At 41.4% G+C, this 14,062-nt stretch overlaps 1 protein-coding gene across 6 annotated transcripts in view; it reads left to right on the top strand.

The window, feature by feature from the left end:
• Positions 1–14,062, top strand: part of LOC116990966 (DAB2 interacting protein) — a 649,973-nt gene that overhangs the window by 564,923 nt on the left and 70,988 nt on the right. For all 6 annotated transcript variants that reach the window (XM_033049168.1, XM_033049169.1, XM_033049171.1 and 3 more), the window contains one exon: positions 13,711–13,855. In XM_033049168.1, the coding sequence (XP_032905059.1) occupies positions 13,711–13,855 (145 nt within the window). The remainder of the gene's footprint in view (positions 1–13,710; positions 13,856–14,062) is intronic.

Raw genomic sequence — 14,062 nt, 5'->3', positions numbered from 1 at the left:
GATCTTTGGCTATGTTGACTGGTTTCACAAGGCAGCGTGAAGTGTAGATGGAGTCAATGGTGGCGAGTCTGGTCTGTGTGATGGACTCAGTTACATCCTCAATCTCTGCAATTACTTGTGGTGTTTGACAGAGCTGTTCCCAAACAAATTGTGTTGCAACCCAACAATGTTTTCTATAGTTCATCTGCAGAAGTTTGTAAGAATAATTGTACACATGCTGAATATACTGCTGAGAAAATAGAGGCGTTGCTTTGCCATCTTGGCTGCAACTTCATTGCGGTGTGTCCACCACAGATCACATAATTGTTACATTAAGGAACTTGAAGCACTCAAACAATTTCCACTTCAGCACCATTGATGCTGATTGGGGCATGTTCTCCACCATGTTTCCTCAAGTCAATAACTAGCATTGAGGAAGAGGTTGATGTCCTGACATCTTACTAATAAGTTCTCTATCTTCTTCCTGTACTCTTTCTCATCGTTGTTTGTGATATGGTGATATCATCTGAAAACTTGTGGATGGAGTTAGTCGAATTTGGCCATACCATCAAAAGTGTATCAGGAGTGTGGTAGGGGACTGAGAATGCATCCTCGTGGGGGGCACTGGTGGTGAGAATGATCGTGAGGAGGTGTTGACATCTATCCTCACTGATTGTTGTCTGTGGGTCAGAAAGTTGAGGATCGAGTGGCAGAGGAAGGTGCTGACTCCAGAGTCCAGGAATTTTGAGATGTGTTTGGGTGGGATTATGGTGTTGATGGCAGAGCTACAGTTGATATGTAGAAATCTAATGTAGGAGTCCTTGTTGTCTAGGTGTTCCACAGGTGAGTTTAGCCCAGGGAGATGGTATCTGCTGTGGATCTGTTGTGATGGGAAGCAAACTGCAGTGGATCAAGGCTGGCTGGGTGGCTGGAGTTAATGTGAGCCATCACCTATCTCTCAAAGAACTTCATGATGGTGGATATCAGAGCCATTGGACGGTAGTCATTAGGCCTTACTACCTTACTTTTCTCTGGCACTGGGAGGACATTGGTCTTAAAGCAGGTGGGGATTTCAGGTTAGAGTAGGGAGAGATGTCTGTGAATACCTCTGCTAGCTGATTGGCACAGGTCCTGAGTACGTTGCCGGTGACTCCATCTGGACCAGACCCAGGAAAGCCGATCTTGCATCTGCCACAGGCACTGTTGGTGCAGGGGTACGTGAGACTGGTGGGGCTAGTGATGTTCCTCCATTGAAATGGGAGTAGAATGCATTGAACTCATTGTGGCGGGACCTATTGTTGCTATTGATACTGCCTGCCCTGGGACTCCAGCTTGAATTTATACCAATGATCGACACGATTGATATTTTGAGTCGGGACCCTTTTTCAGACATAAAATAGTGTGTAGGGGGAGCTGAAGAGCTGGAGGTGAGAGAAGGCCGGGATTGATCCGGGCTGGCCACAAATGACCTTGAGCACGGTGGTGCCTGGTAGGCTGATTGTTGTCTGGGGAAGGTGTGATCTCAAGAGGGATGTGGTGAACTGTAGAACTGGTTAAATGACTTTGTGGAGGAAAGGGGAGGGGACGTTAATTAAATTATTGCATTCAATTCTAAAACTTGTAAACTACCCAAGCAAAATATGAGATGCTGTTCCTCCAAGTGCGTGCGGCAATGGAGGAGGCCCAGGACAGAAGGTCAGTATGGGAATGGAAAGACTTTTTTTAAAAAGCATTCAAAAACCATGCCTCCATCTCAAGAAAGTACGTTCTATTTCAATTGTGCAGAGCCTTGGTCTGATCTTCTGACGTAATCTGTAGTCACTTTTGCCCACCACACTCAGGAAAAATGTGTTGGCCTTTGAAGGAGTACAGAATACAGTCACCAGAAAAGTGATAGGATTAAGATGTTAAATTGTGGTGAGAGCTGACAGTTTCTGCTCTCTTCAGCATAGAACTGCTTTGGAAATATTGAAGGAAATAGGTCATAGAGCAAATATAGCTGTGCTAAAGGACAATTCTCCGGCTGATAAAAGCTGGGATAGAAGTGAGGGGAAAATGAGGAGACAGGTGGTGGTATTAAGGGGCTGTAACATAAGTAATTCACGAAGGTGAGTCATAGTCACACAGGACAGGCCCTTCAGCCCAACTTGCCCATGCTACCCAAGATGCTCCATCTACACTAGTTCCACCAGCCCGCATTTGGCCCATATCCCTCTAAACTTTTCCTATCCATGTATTTGTCCAAATTACTTTTAGATGTTATACCGGGATTTCACGGGTGCCGAATATGGTTCTGCTCCTCAGCTGCCAGGCAGAAGTGGTTTGGAGAAAATGTGAGTTTGAGATTCATTCCTTGTTGTAACTTTTGTATATCTGAAGGTTAAAATACTTATTTAAATGGATAAGGTTGGGTTCAGTGTGATATCCTTGACTTACCTTACTTTCATGTGTAGCTGGAATGTAGGAAATGGATAATGAAAGGTGCTTGGTAACAGTTTAAGTGTGAAAGCTATCATCTTGTGTGGATGTATGTAAAGAATTTACCAAAAGAAGCTCAGGACTCCCCAGTATGGTAGAGTCATCGCGTGATACAGTGTGGAAACAGGCCCTTCGGCCCAATTTGCCCACACCACCCAGCTACACTCGTCCCACTTGCCTGCGCTTGGTCCATATCCCTCTAAACCCGTCCATATCCCTCTAAACCCGTCCATATCCCTCCAAACCCGTCCATATCCCTCCAAACCTGTCTAACTGTTTCTTAAACGATGGGATAGTCCCACCCTCAACTACCTCCTCTGGCAGCTTGTTCAATACACCCACCATCGTTTGTGTGAAAAAGTTACCCCTCGGATTCCTATTAAATCTTTTCCCCTTCATCTTGAACCTATGTCCTCTGGTCCTCGATTCCCCTACTCTGGGCAAAAGACTCTTCATCTACCCGATCTATTCCTCTCATGATTTTGTACACCTCTATAAGATCTCCCCACATCCTCCTGCGCTCCATGGAATAGAGACCCAGCCTACTCATCCTCCCTCTCTTGAAGGCATTATTGGTAGTTTATGCTGATTAAAACATTAAGTAGATAAAAGTTATACTATTATGTTTTTTACATACATATATATATATATGAATTTATTATTATTATTATTGGGAAGGGTCAACAAATACTTCTCCATAGCTCCGTGACTTCCAATGTTGCAGTTGGCACACCCAGGAATACTTGGTCCCTGCAGTCCCTGGCCTTTACCTCCTTCGACAGGATCCCCAAACTCTGCACAATACCATGCAGATTGTAAACTGATGTAGAGTTGCATGTTGCAGGGCGACTCAGCTAAAGCCTATTCTTGAACACTTTGCTCAAACCAGTCTGTCCCCCGTCCCCCCCCCCCCCCCCCCTTAGGCTGATGATGCAGCCGCAGACTGATGAGACTTGCAGGACTGACAGTTCCAGCTGTCATTCAATGGCAGGCCTGCAGTAAGTCTCTGAAGCAGTGTCTGGGCTGCTGCGCTCTCCAGCTCTGCTGAGGATTTCAGTTTGCAAATTCTTACTCATTTATTGAAATCTAACTGGAAGTGCATGGAGCATTTTGACAGTTATCAGCGGCTTGTGCTGCTATTACGTGAGTCATGAATCTCGGGCATGGCAGACTGCGACAAAGTTAAGTGCCAGTTTCAGTCCTATTGCTTGATCTATGAAATGTGAAGATTTCTGAAGAGGAAGACAAGTTTGCCATTGATTTAGAGCTTACTTTATTGCTACTAATTTGGAAATGTTTTTCTGTATGCTGCACTGAAAGCCCATGTAGACCTGCCCTGCAGAGTATGGATTTGTTAGTCCAAATGAAGGGTCTCAAGCTGAAACCTTCCACAGATTTCCCTCTACAGATACTGCCTGACCCACTGAGTTCCTCCAGCAGTTTGTTTATTTTTGTTCCAGACTCCAGCATCTGCAGTGCCTTGTATCGCCATAGATTTGTTATAGTGCTCTTGGTCTTCCAGCCTCAACTCTCACAGATACGTATTGCTCACTGCTGGACATTCTGGCAGGAATACCTGCCCGCTGCCTGTGTTTCCCTAGCAATTCACTGCATTGCCCGACATTTGGTGCAGTCAGCCTGAGGGGACAGGTGTTGGCCTTATGGGGCAAGCAGTGCGGATGCCTAGCTCAGGGCTACAACCTTGCGGACGTGGAGTGTGTGCAGTAGAACAGTAGAGCATAGGAACAGACCCTTTGGCCAACTATGTCTGTGCCAAGCACAATGCCAAGAGCAACTCTTATCTGCCCGCATATAATCCATATTCCACCATTCCCCACATAACGATATATCTATCCAAAAGTCACCTAAATGCCACTATCATATCTGCCTTCACCACTACCCCGGCAGCACTTTCTAGGCACTCACCACCACTAATTTAAAAAAACTTGCCCAGCATATCTCCTTTAAACTTTGCCCCTCTCACCTTAAAGCTATGCCTTCTAGTATTTCATTTTTCCATCTATCCTATCTATGTCTCTCATAATTTCATATACTTCTATCGTCTCCCTACACCCTCCGGCATTCGAGTCCAAGTCTGTGCAACATCTCCCTGTAGCTAATACCCACTAATCCAGGCATCATTCTGGTTAACCTCCTCTGCACCCTTTCTAAAGCCTCCATTTTTCCTGTAAAGAGGTGAGCAGAATTGCACGCAGTACTCCAATTACAACTTAACCAGTTTTATAAAGTTGTGTATTGACTTCCTGACTATTATCCTCAATGCCTCAATTTGTGAAAGCAAGCATACAATATGCCTTAACAAGGAACTGCAGATGCTGGTTTATGTCAAAGAAAGACATAAGGTACTGGAGTGACTCAATGGCCAGGCAGCATATCTGAAGAAGATATACAGGGCCGAATGGTCGACTCGAAGGGCCGAATGGCCTACTCCTGCACCTATTTTCTATGCTTCTGGTTGTGATCCTTCATCACAGCGGGCAGTGAAGAAAGCTAATGGCATGTTGGCCTTCATAGGGAGAGGATTTGAGTGTAGGAGCAAGGAGGTCCTTCCGCAGTTGTACAAGGCCCTGGTGAAACCACACCTGGGGTATTGTGTCCAGTTTAGGTCTCCAAATTTGAGGAAGGACATTTGTGCTATTGAGGGAGTGCAGCGTAGGATCACCAGGTTAATGATGACATATGATGAAAGAATGGATTGACTGGGCTTATATTCACTGGAATTTGGAAGGATGAGAGGGTATCTTATAGAAACATATAAAATTCTTAAGGGATTGGACAGGCTCGAAGTAGGAAAAATGTTCCCAATGTTGGGAGAGTCCAGAACCAGGGGTCACAGTTTAAGAATAAGGGTAGGCCATTTAGGACTGAGATTAGGGAAAACCTTATCACCCAGAGAGTTGTGAAAATGTGGAATTCTCTGCCACAGAAGGCAGTGGAGGCCAATTCACTGGATGCTTTCAAGAAAGAGTTCGAAATAGCTTTTAGGGCTAATGGAATCAAGGGATATGGGGAGAAAGCAGGAACAGGGTACTGGGTATGGATGATCAGCCATGATCGTATTGAATGGTGATGCTGGCTTTAAGTAGCAATGTTACAAAATTTTGAGATTTTAAAAATCAAGTCTGCAATTTATCCCATCAGATAAAGCATAACAATAAGTTTAATTTGACACCTAATTCACTTTCATATCTCAAGTATTTAAAAAGTTATGGCCATTTTCATACTGGGAAATGAGCATCTTGTTCCCTATTGATTTTCTATGGATATATCAAAAAAGCTGTGATCGTGAACAGTCAAAAGCCGATAACTTTCTTAAAAATTAAGAGAACTGAGTGAAATTTTCAGTTATCATAGATTGAAGCATTCTGAAACAAATATAAAATAATCTTACTTGGATGACCTGAAATTAAAGCATATAATTAGTTAGTTACCTAATGGTAGCTAATTTCAGACTTCAATTACTAGATCTAAACATCTATCCATTTCTTAATAAATGATTAACATTTTTAAATAGCCTAAATGTCCAAATAATATTCACAAATAATTCACAATAAAACATGATTTTTAAATCTCATTTACATTAATTTATAGACCAAATGGAAGGAATTTAGTGTTCAATTGCTGTAAATAAATGCCCATTTAAATCAGCTTTCCAGTGGGTCCCTGTGGAACGCGCTGGTTTAGAACGTTCACATTGCGGTAGATTTGTGCCCCAAATGCCGAGAAAAATACTGCGCGATATAATGGGCCCAAATTGAGCTACTCGCAATATTAAACTTTGTATAAAGGGACCTTTAGAAGCCCTTTTTAATGTAAAAATATACAACCCACCTTCTGCTATTTGCTTTATGAGACCCAGCGGTTGGTGGCGGTCGCGGGTTTAGAGATTGATTTTTAAACTACTATAACTATTATACGAGGCCTTTAAAACTAATAATAGCTTTTGCGACGGGGTCTTTCAGCGATTTTTCGTTAATAATTAACTAGGCTGAACATCTTCGATTTGAACAGCCTAGAGAAAATCGCGTTTTAAACCCGCCCCCTCTAAACGGCGCCAAAATCGCGCACACGGGCAGCGGCAGATTTTCAAAGACGCTTCAGGTAGGCTTTGCAACATACCTACTTTAAGGGCTGAATGGCCTACTCCTGCATCTATTTTCTATGTTAATACGGATAGGTTTTGGGTCATGCCCTTCATCAGACAATATTGCCTTATTTAGCACACTATTTTCTTGTGTTGCCACTTTCAGTAAGTTATGGACTTGGCCCCAAGATCCCAATTTGCATCAATGCTGTTGGGAATCATGCCATTAATTGTATATTTTCCCCTTACATTTGACCTCCCAAAGCACAACACCTCACACTTGCTTGTACATATTACGTCTGATAAGTGGACTTATTGGATTCTCTGCTAAACAGTAAGCATAATAACCAAAATATCATTCTACTGTTTAAGGTGTGAGGGGAAAGTTTTAATAGAACCTGAGGGGCAGTTTTTTCCACACCGAGTATATGGAACAAGCTGCCAGAGGAGGTAATTGATTGAGACAGATACTATAACAACGACTCAAAGACATTTGGACAGGTACACGCATAGGAAATGTTTAGATGGACATGGCTCTAATGCGAGCAAATGGGACTAGCTTAGATGTGACATCTTGTTCGGCATGGATGAGCTGGGCCAAAGGGTCTATTTCCATGCTGGATGATTTTACGACTAAGACTAATTATTCCCTTCCTTATCTTGAAAGCTTAGCTTTGTGCTGCCACTGAAGAAATTGGTAAAAATGGATTAAAAATGCTGAAATAATATGTTGCATTCACCTGTAGCAACTTTGAGTGACCAATAAATCACAATAGCTGATCCAGAACATCTTTGCTTTTGACCCTTTGCTCTAAATTAACTTGCACAGTAATTATCAAAGGTATTAAATAACCTCATTCCTGGAATTGTGAGTGTCTAACACCACTTCATGTCAATCAGCCCCCCTTAATAAGAGTGAGCATTGCAGGTAGCACGTTACTGTGAGATCATCTGCACTGCAGCGAGGGGTGATGTGAAGTATTCTCTGTTGAAGTTCAGCTAGACAGATTGTTCTCCAATATCCTGTGTGGCTATGGTCTATATCCTGCCTGTCCTCCTCCTCCTTCCTTCATCACTACATGGCATGCTCTCAGTCACCTGCTCATTCTCCTGGTTTTACTCAGAGAAATGCCGACTGTTGCACTTGTGTCGGAGTGTAGCTGGTTTTTGCAGAAGCCCCAAATGCAGGGCAATACCCTTCAACTTTCCTGCAGACCCAAACAGCCCAAGAACTTCAAAAGGCTGTAAACACTAGCACAAGAAGATAGACACAAAAAACTAGAATAACTCCGCGGGTCAGGCAGCATCTCGGGAGTTAAGGAGTAGGTGACGTTTTGGATCGAGGCCCTTCTGCAGACTGAGAGTGAGGGGAAAGGGAAATAAAAAATATAGAAAGTACATAGAACAAATGAATAAAGGTTATGCAAAAAGCAGTGATGATCAAGGAAACGTGGAGCCCACATTGATCCATTGTTGGCTGTTGGGTTGATGATAACGAGTTATACAGGCAGTGAAACTCACCAGCATGAGAGTTAGATGTGGCCCTTGTGGCTAAAGGGATCAAGGGGTATGGAGAGAAGGCAGGGATGGGATACTGAGTTGGATGATCAGCCATGATCATATCGAATGGCGGTGCAGGCTCGAAGGGCCGAATGGCCTACTCCTGCACCTATTTTCTATGTTTCTATGACAGTGAAGCCAGTACGACTAGGATGGGGGAGGGGCGTAGAGAAAGAAATGCAAGGATTACATGAAGTTAGAGAAATTAATATTCATGCCACTGGGTTGTAAGCTGCCCAAGCGAAATATGAGGTGCTGTTCCTCCAGTTGCATTTGGTTTCACTCTGACAATGGAGGAGGCCCAGGATAGTTACGGTCAATATGGGAATGGAAAGCGTGTTAGTGTTTGGTAACTGGGAGATAGCGTTTGCCAAATCTGGAAAGGCTGAGAGAAATCAATCGGGAACGAATCTGTTGGTCGTAGAGAATTGTTTTGCATGGGGTTAGGGTGGGTGGGTGGGAATGGATATTTACAATATATGTGTCATCATTGTGTGGAAGATAGGCTGTTAAAATTAGCACTGAGCTCCTTTATGATATCACTGCTTGATTGATTGGTTGGTTGAAAGCCACAGCATTGAAACCTTCAGCCCACCAGGTCCATGCTGACCACCAATCCCCATTCACAGTAGTTCTATGTTATCCCACTTCTTCATTCGCTCCCAACACACATGGGACAATTTACATAGACCAATTACCCCGCACGTCTTTGGGATGTGTGAGGAAATCCTCACGTCGCAGGGAAAAAATGCAAACTCCACACAGACAGCACCAGAGGTCAGGATGGAATCCGAGTCTCTGCCGCTGTGAGGCAGCAGCTCTTCCAGCTGCGACACTGTGCCTCCCCACGTATAATCATCAACCAACTCTTTACTAATGGTGGAAATTAGCCTCACACTCACTCATGCCGCACTCTGCCTGCCCAGGCTCCACGTGTTTGCATGGATATCTGTAAATATCCACACCACCATCTCCAGTATGTTTTAGAAGTTTGCAAACGAGCAAAGCTATGGAAAAAATCCAGCCTATAATGTTCTAGGTTTATCGCCGCAGAATGCAGCATGTGCTGTTGGTGAGTTGTATCAGTTGATGGGGTATAATGAATTTTATTCTGATACACATAGAGGCTAAGGTGAATGTGACATGTCGCGGGGTGACGCCTGTATGGTCGTGAGTAGTCGCCCAAAGAATCATACCTTTTTCTGCTCGCCGCTGGATTTTCAACATGTTGAACATTTTCGGCGACCTGCTGCGACTATTGACGGGTGCCGGCAGTCGCCGAAAAAATTGCATAAGTTGGACAGGCCCTTTAGGGATTCTTTAAAATCAGTTGCGTTGTACTATTGTAGAAATGACAAATATATTATAAAGCTTTACTTGAGAGAACAGCTGTACACCTGCGTTTGTTTTGCCTAAGATGGAAAGGGAACAGTCAATCCTTCTAATCTTACCATTTCAGTGTCTAACTCACCCATGTGTGTACAGCGCAGTTGTACTTGAAAGTTTTAACATTTATTTTTTCCATCCCTTCCTTTGAAAACTTACCCTTACCTGTAAACATTTTAATGTTGGCACAAGAGAGGTTGGGAAGAATTAGGAAAAGTAATTGGCTGTTGTGTTTGGAAACTTGATAAAAAGCAATTTTCAAAATTTCAACTAAAAAAGGCACCGTTTGTGCCACTTGTCACTTTTGCTAGTTTTGCCGTTATTTTATTCCCCTAACATCTTTAGTCATGTTGTTTCTCTGAGGAATGAAGGAGACAAAAAAAATGGAATCTCTCTTTTTCAGTCTGTGGACTTGACATTCTGTTAAGGTTAGCATAAATTGTAGTTTGGCTGAATTGGTTTTGCAAAAATTCCTGATTTATGTCTCATTCCTGCTTCTGAAACCCTTTGTCAGCTCTTTGCGAAGCTATAATGATCAGTGCCCTGTGAATTCTGGCAATGTTTTCATCTCAGATCAGAGGGGGAAAAAAATGCTTGAAGAGCTGGTTAGGCCGATGCCACTGGGTGCCCACAGGGCCTGAACGAAGTGTGCTTCAAAGCATGTGTTAAACAAAGCCATGTTCTTTTGTTGTTCTCTAACTAAAACCTATTTATTTCTTAACTTCTTTATCTCCCGCTTCACATCTCTGCTCTCATTTCTGGAAACTAGTGATTGTTGCTGAATTTGGTGGCATGCCACCTCAGCCCTCAGGCTATTCGTTGAGGACCTTGGTACGGCAACAGTACAGCCACTGCTCGTGGAACAACCTTCTGTATTGGTAGTATTTGTTGCATCTATAGTTTCAACTCAGCATGCGATGTATTTACATTCGCAACCAGAAAATTGTTTGCAATGCCATTGTGAGATTTTAGACAATATGTAGGCTCATTTATTTTTAATGACATGGAGTGAAACTGCTTGAATTTTATTCAGGTTTGCAGTTTGGAAAGGTTTCTTGGTGCTGCTACACAGCTGGTTATCTTCCAAATTCAAAGATTTATTTAAAAAACACAAATGCTGTTTACATAATATTGCAGCAAATAGACTGAATAACCCTAATGCCAATGCTCCAGGAACACTTGCAATTGGCTTCACCTGATTCTTGATCTTTCTGTTGTTTGGCCTAATGTGTCATTTGTACATTTTGTGTTAGAATTCTTTTAAAGGGAGTTAATATTTGAGTAGATTTGTCATCATAATTGAAAACAAAAAACGGTGATTGTATTGTTGTTGAATAAAAGTTTCCAATATGAACGAAGAAAACAATTAAAAATTCATGGGCGCTGTGTTAATTTGGAGTTTTGCACATTTCTGTTTTTGTCTGAACTTAGTTTTAAGAGGCAGAAGGGAACTTTTTTTTTCCTCCCGTGACTAATTATTTAAGGTCCCATCTTTTTTTGCAGATCAGTGATTAACGTGAATTAATGTGTATTATGCTAAAAATAAATGTGTGCGTATGCTCACCATAAACTAATGATTCTCAGCAGTTAGTTGTTGTGAAATGTTGAAAGACATGTTATCAGATTTCACACATCGTAATGCAAAGCATATCTTCGTACAATAATAGCGGTTCAGAATGAAAATTCAGCATGACATAGTAATTGAATTTTTCCAAAGACCAGTCAAACTATGAATCTTTTTATCACTTCAGATCGATAATAACATTTGACCTTTCATGAAACTGAATGATCTGTCATTTAAAGGCTATATTTGTTACTTGGTTCCACATTAAAACAGATGTGACCAGTTTAAAAGCTGATCACATCTGCCCATCAGAAAGCTATTATTTAAAACAGTTTTGAAAAATGCATAGCTTTTTATGGTCCTCGCATTAATATTAGTCTCCACCTATTATACTCGAGCTCTATTCACCGTTAATTTCTACTTAAGTATAGAAAGGGCATGTCTTAAACATAGATCATGTGGCTCAAATTAATATGAGTTGGCTCCCCACAATATATGTGAATCAGTTCACATCTTAGATTTGCATGTCACCATGATTTGTCTCTGCTGAGTGAATTTCATTAGTTCTCAGCTGATTGCTTTAGTGACTGGAATTTTACAAAAAGGCGTCTGTCTCAGGAAAGGAAGAAAAAACTTATAAACCATTTTAATTATCTTGGATATTGCCTACTGATACCTAATCGTGCAAATGTGTTGAATGCCCTAACCACCTCTTTCCTGCCAGCAGCAGCTAAATGATGATGAACGGCACCATTACGGAAATAAATGGGAGAGCTCGCTTGCAGTAAATTTTACTCTTCTGATCCTATTGGCCATGAATCCAGGGCTTAAAATGTTTTGTGTGTTCAGTCCACATTTCAGCATTATATTTCAGCAATGTGAACACATGAAAACTTAAAGTAATCAATGCCATTTTGGAAACGGCCTCTAGGTTATGTGGAGAGTTTACAAATGCTTAGGTTTGCCCTTGGTTTCTCTTCCAATAAAGAGAAATGTAGTTCTGTCAATTTTGTGCAAAAATTGACAAAAATATGTTTCTTTATTGGAAGAGAAAAGGTTAATATCTTTTGCTATGCTATATATTTATGATTCACAAAAATGGAAAACATTTGTTTGAGGAACACCAGCTTACACACTCTTCAATGTTGAGCGGCTGAGAGAATTCTAACAAGCCTGCCACTCACAACTCTAAGGATTGTACTGCGTGTACATTAAAATATCAGGCTGTCAAGAATTGTGGTGGGCTTTTTTTTTGACAATTTTATCTTGTTTAGGAGACGGTGTCATAATTTATCTTTGCCTTCTGTCCACTTACATAAATGGAAGGTTATCTTTCTCAAACTTCATTTGTTCAAGCCGAAGATAGACGCAAAACCCTGGAGTAACTCAGCGGGCCAGACAGCATCTCTGGAGAAAAGGAATAGGTGACATTTTGGGTCAAGACTCTTCGTCGGACTCTGAAGAACTCTAAAAAAGGGCCTAGACCCGAAACGTCACCTAAACCTTTTCTCCAGAGATGCTGTCTGTCCCGCTGAGCTACAGCTTTTTGTGTCTATCTTCGGATTAAACCAGCGTCTGCAGTTCCTTCCCACTTTATTTGTTCAAGGGATGTGTGTTAATATAATCATATATAGTTTCATAAAATATATAGTTTCATATAATATATGAAATTCAGTCCTGGAAAATGTATGATGAGAACCAGAATAAAATATAAAGTAATTGGGTGCATTAATATCGACGTATAGATCGATGATATAATCCAGGGATCTGAATAGTGCAAAGAATTTAGCACATTTTGGGTGGTTGAGATTCTTAATACAGAGAACTGGAGCCAAGAATGCCAACTATAGGGGTGGATTGAGAAGCTGCACATCATGGGCATTGCCTCGGATGCAGTCAGTACAAATGAGGGGGCCAAGGAAAGAGCGTTCACGTCGCGGCCCTGTTTCAACCAATCTATCCACCACCACGCACAAGAAGCACAAGAAGCGCAAGACAGACACCATTGTGCAGATGCCGAGAAGTGTGTTCAGCTCTGGCTGAACAACTTCTAATCTTGATTGTGGACTCGATAAGAAGAAGAAGAAGAAGTACAAATGAGAAAGTAAATGAGCAAGTACCTGCTCAATAAAAAACAACATACCTGCTTGCTTAACCTGCCCTCAAAAGAAATTGTAAAATGCAATATTGATCATGCTTCAGACAAACCTTATTTGCTTCATAACGCCACTCTTTGTTTATAATTGTCTTCAGTTTTTATTGCTTTGTTTTCAGATTTGTAATCATCATGTGGTCAAACTGGCAGAACAATTTAAGCAGTTGTCAAAAACATGTATAGGTTTCCTTCGTAATAAAGAATAATTTTTTTTGTTTTGTTTATTTTAATAGAAGTTAATACAATACAAAACAGTACAGTGGAACCTAAATTTAGGTGCCAACTATGTCATACCGTAATCCATTCTATGTACAACCTCTACTTTTATGTTTTGAGAAGGAAAGAATATTTAAAATGCAGTGCAAGTCTCAATGGTATTTCAATGTTTTCTTAGATAAATACTGCAGTAAAATGGAGATGAATTTAATTAATGTTTACCAAATAACGGTTTAATCGGTTCAGCTCTACAATTTTCTTTTGCAGGATTTCTTGACAGATTTGATGATGTCTGAAGTTGATCGTTGTGGGGACAATGAGCATCTAATTTTTCGGGAGAATACCTTGGCGACCAAAGCAATAGAGGAGTATCTGAAACTGGTTGGACAGAAGTATCTCCAGGATGCACTTGGTAAAAATGGGGGGATGGAAATGAAATGTGATTCACTTTTGATCCCAAAAAATAATGCTGAATAGTCAGGAAAATAACAACTTGCTGTTGAAAAGGTTTAGGCTGTATCTTTGGAAATGTAGGATATTATTTGTGTCTTGAACTCCTATTTGTGATCTACCATTGCCCTTTTCGAATATGACAGATTTCTGGTGCAGCCTATTTTCT

Source organism: Amblyraja radiata, chromosome 32 (genome assembly GCF_010909765.2).
Source record: "Amblyraja radiata isolate CabotCenter1 chromosome 32, sAmbRad1.1.pri, whole genome shotgun sequence".
NCBI lineage: Eukaryota > Metazoa > Chordata > Chondrichthyes > Rajiformes > Rajidae > Amblyraja > Amblyraja radiata.
Note: the sequence above shows the minus strand (reverse complement) of the source record. Positions and strands in the feature narration are given on the sequence as shown.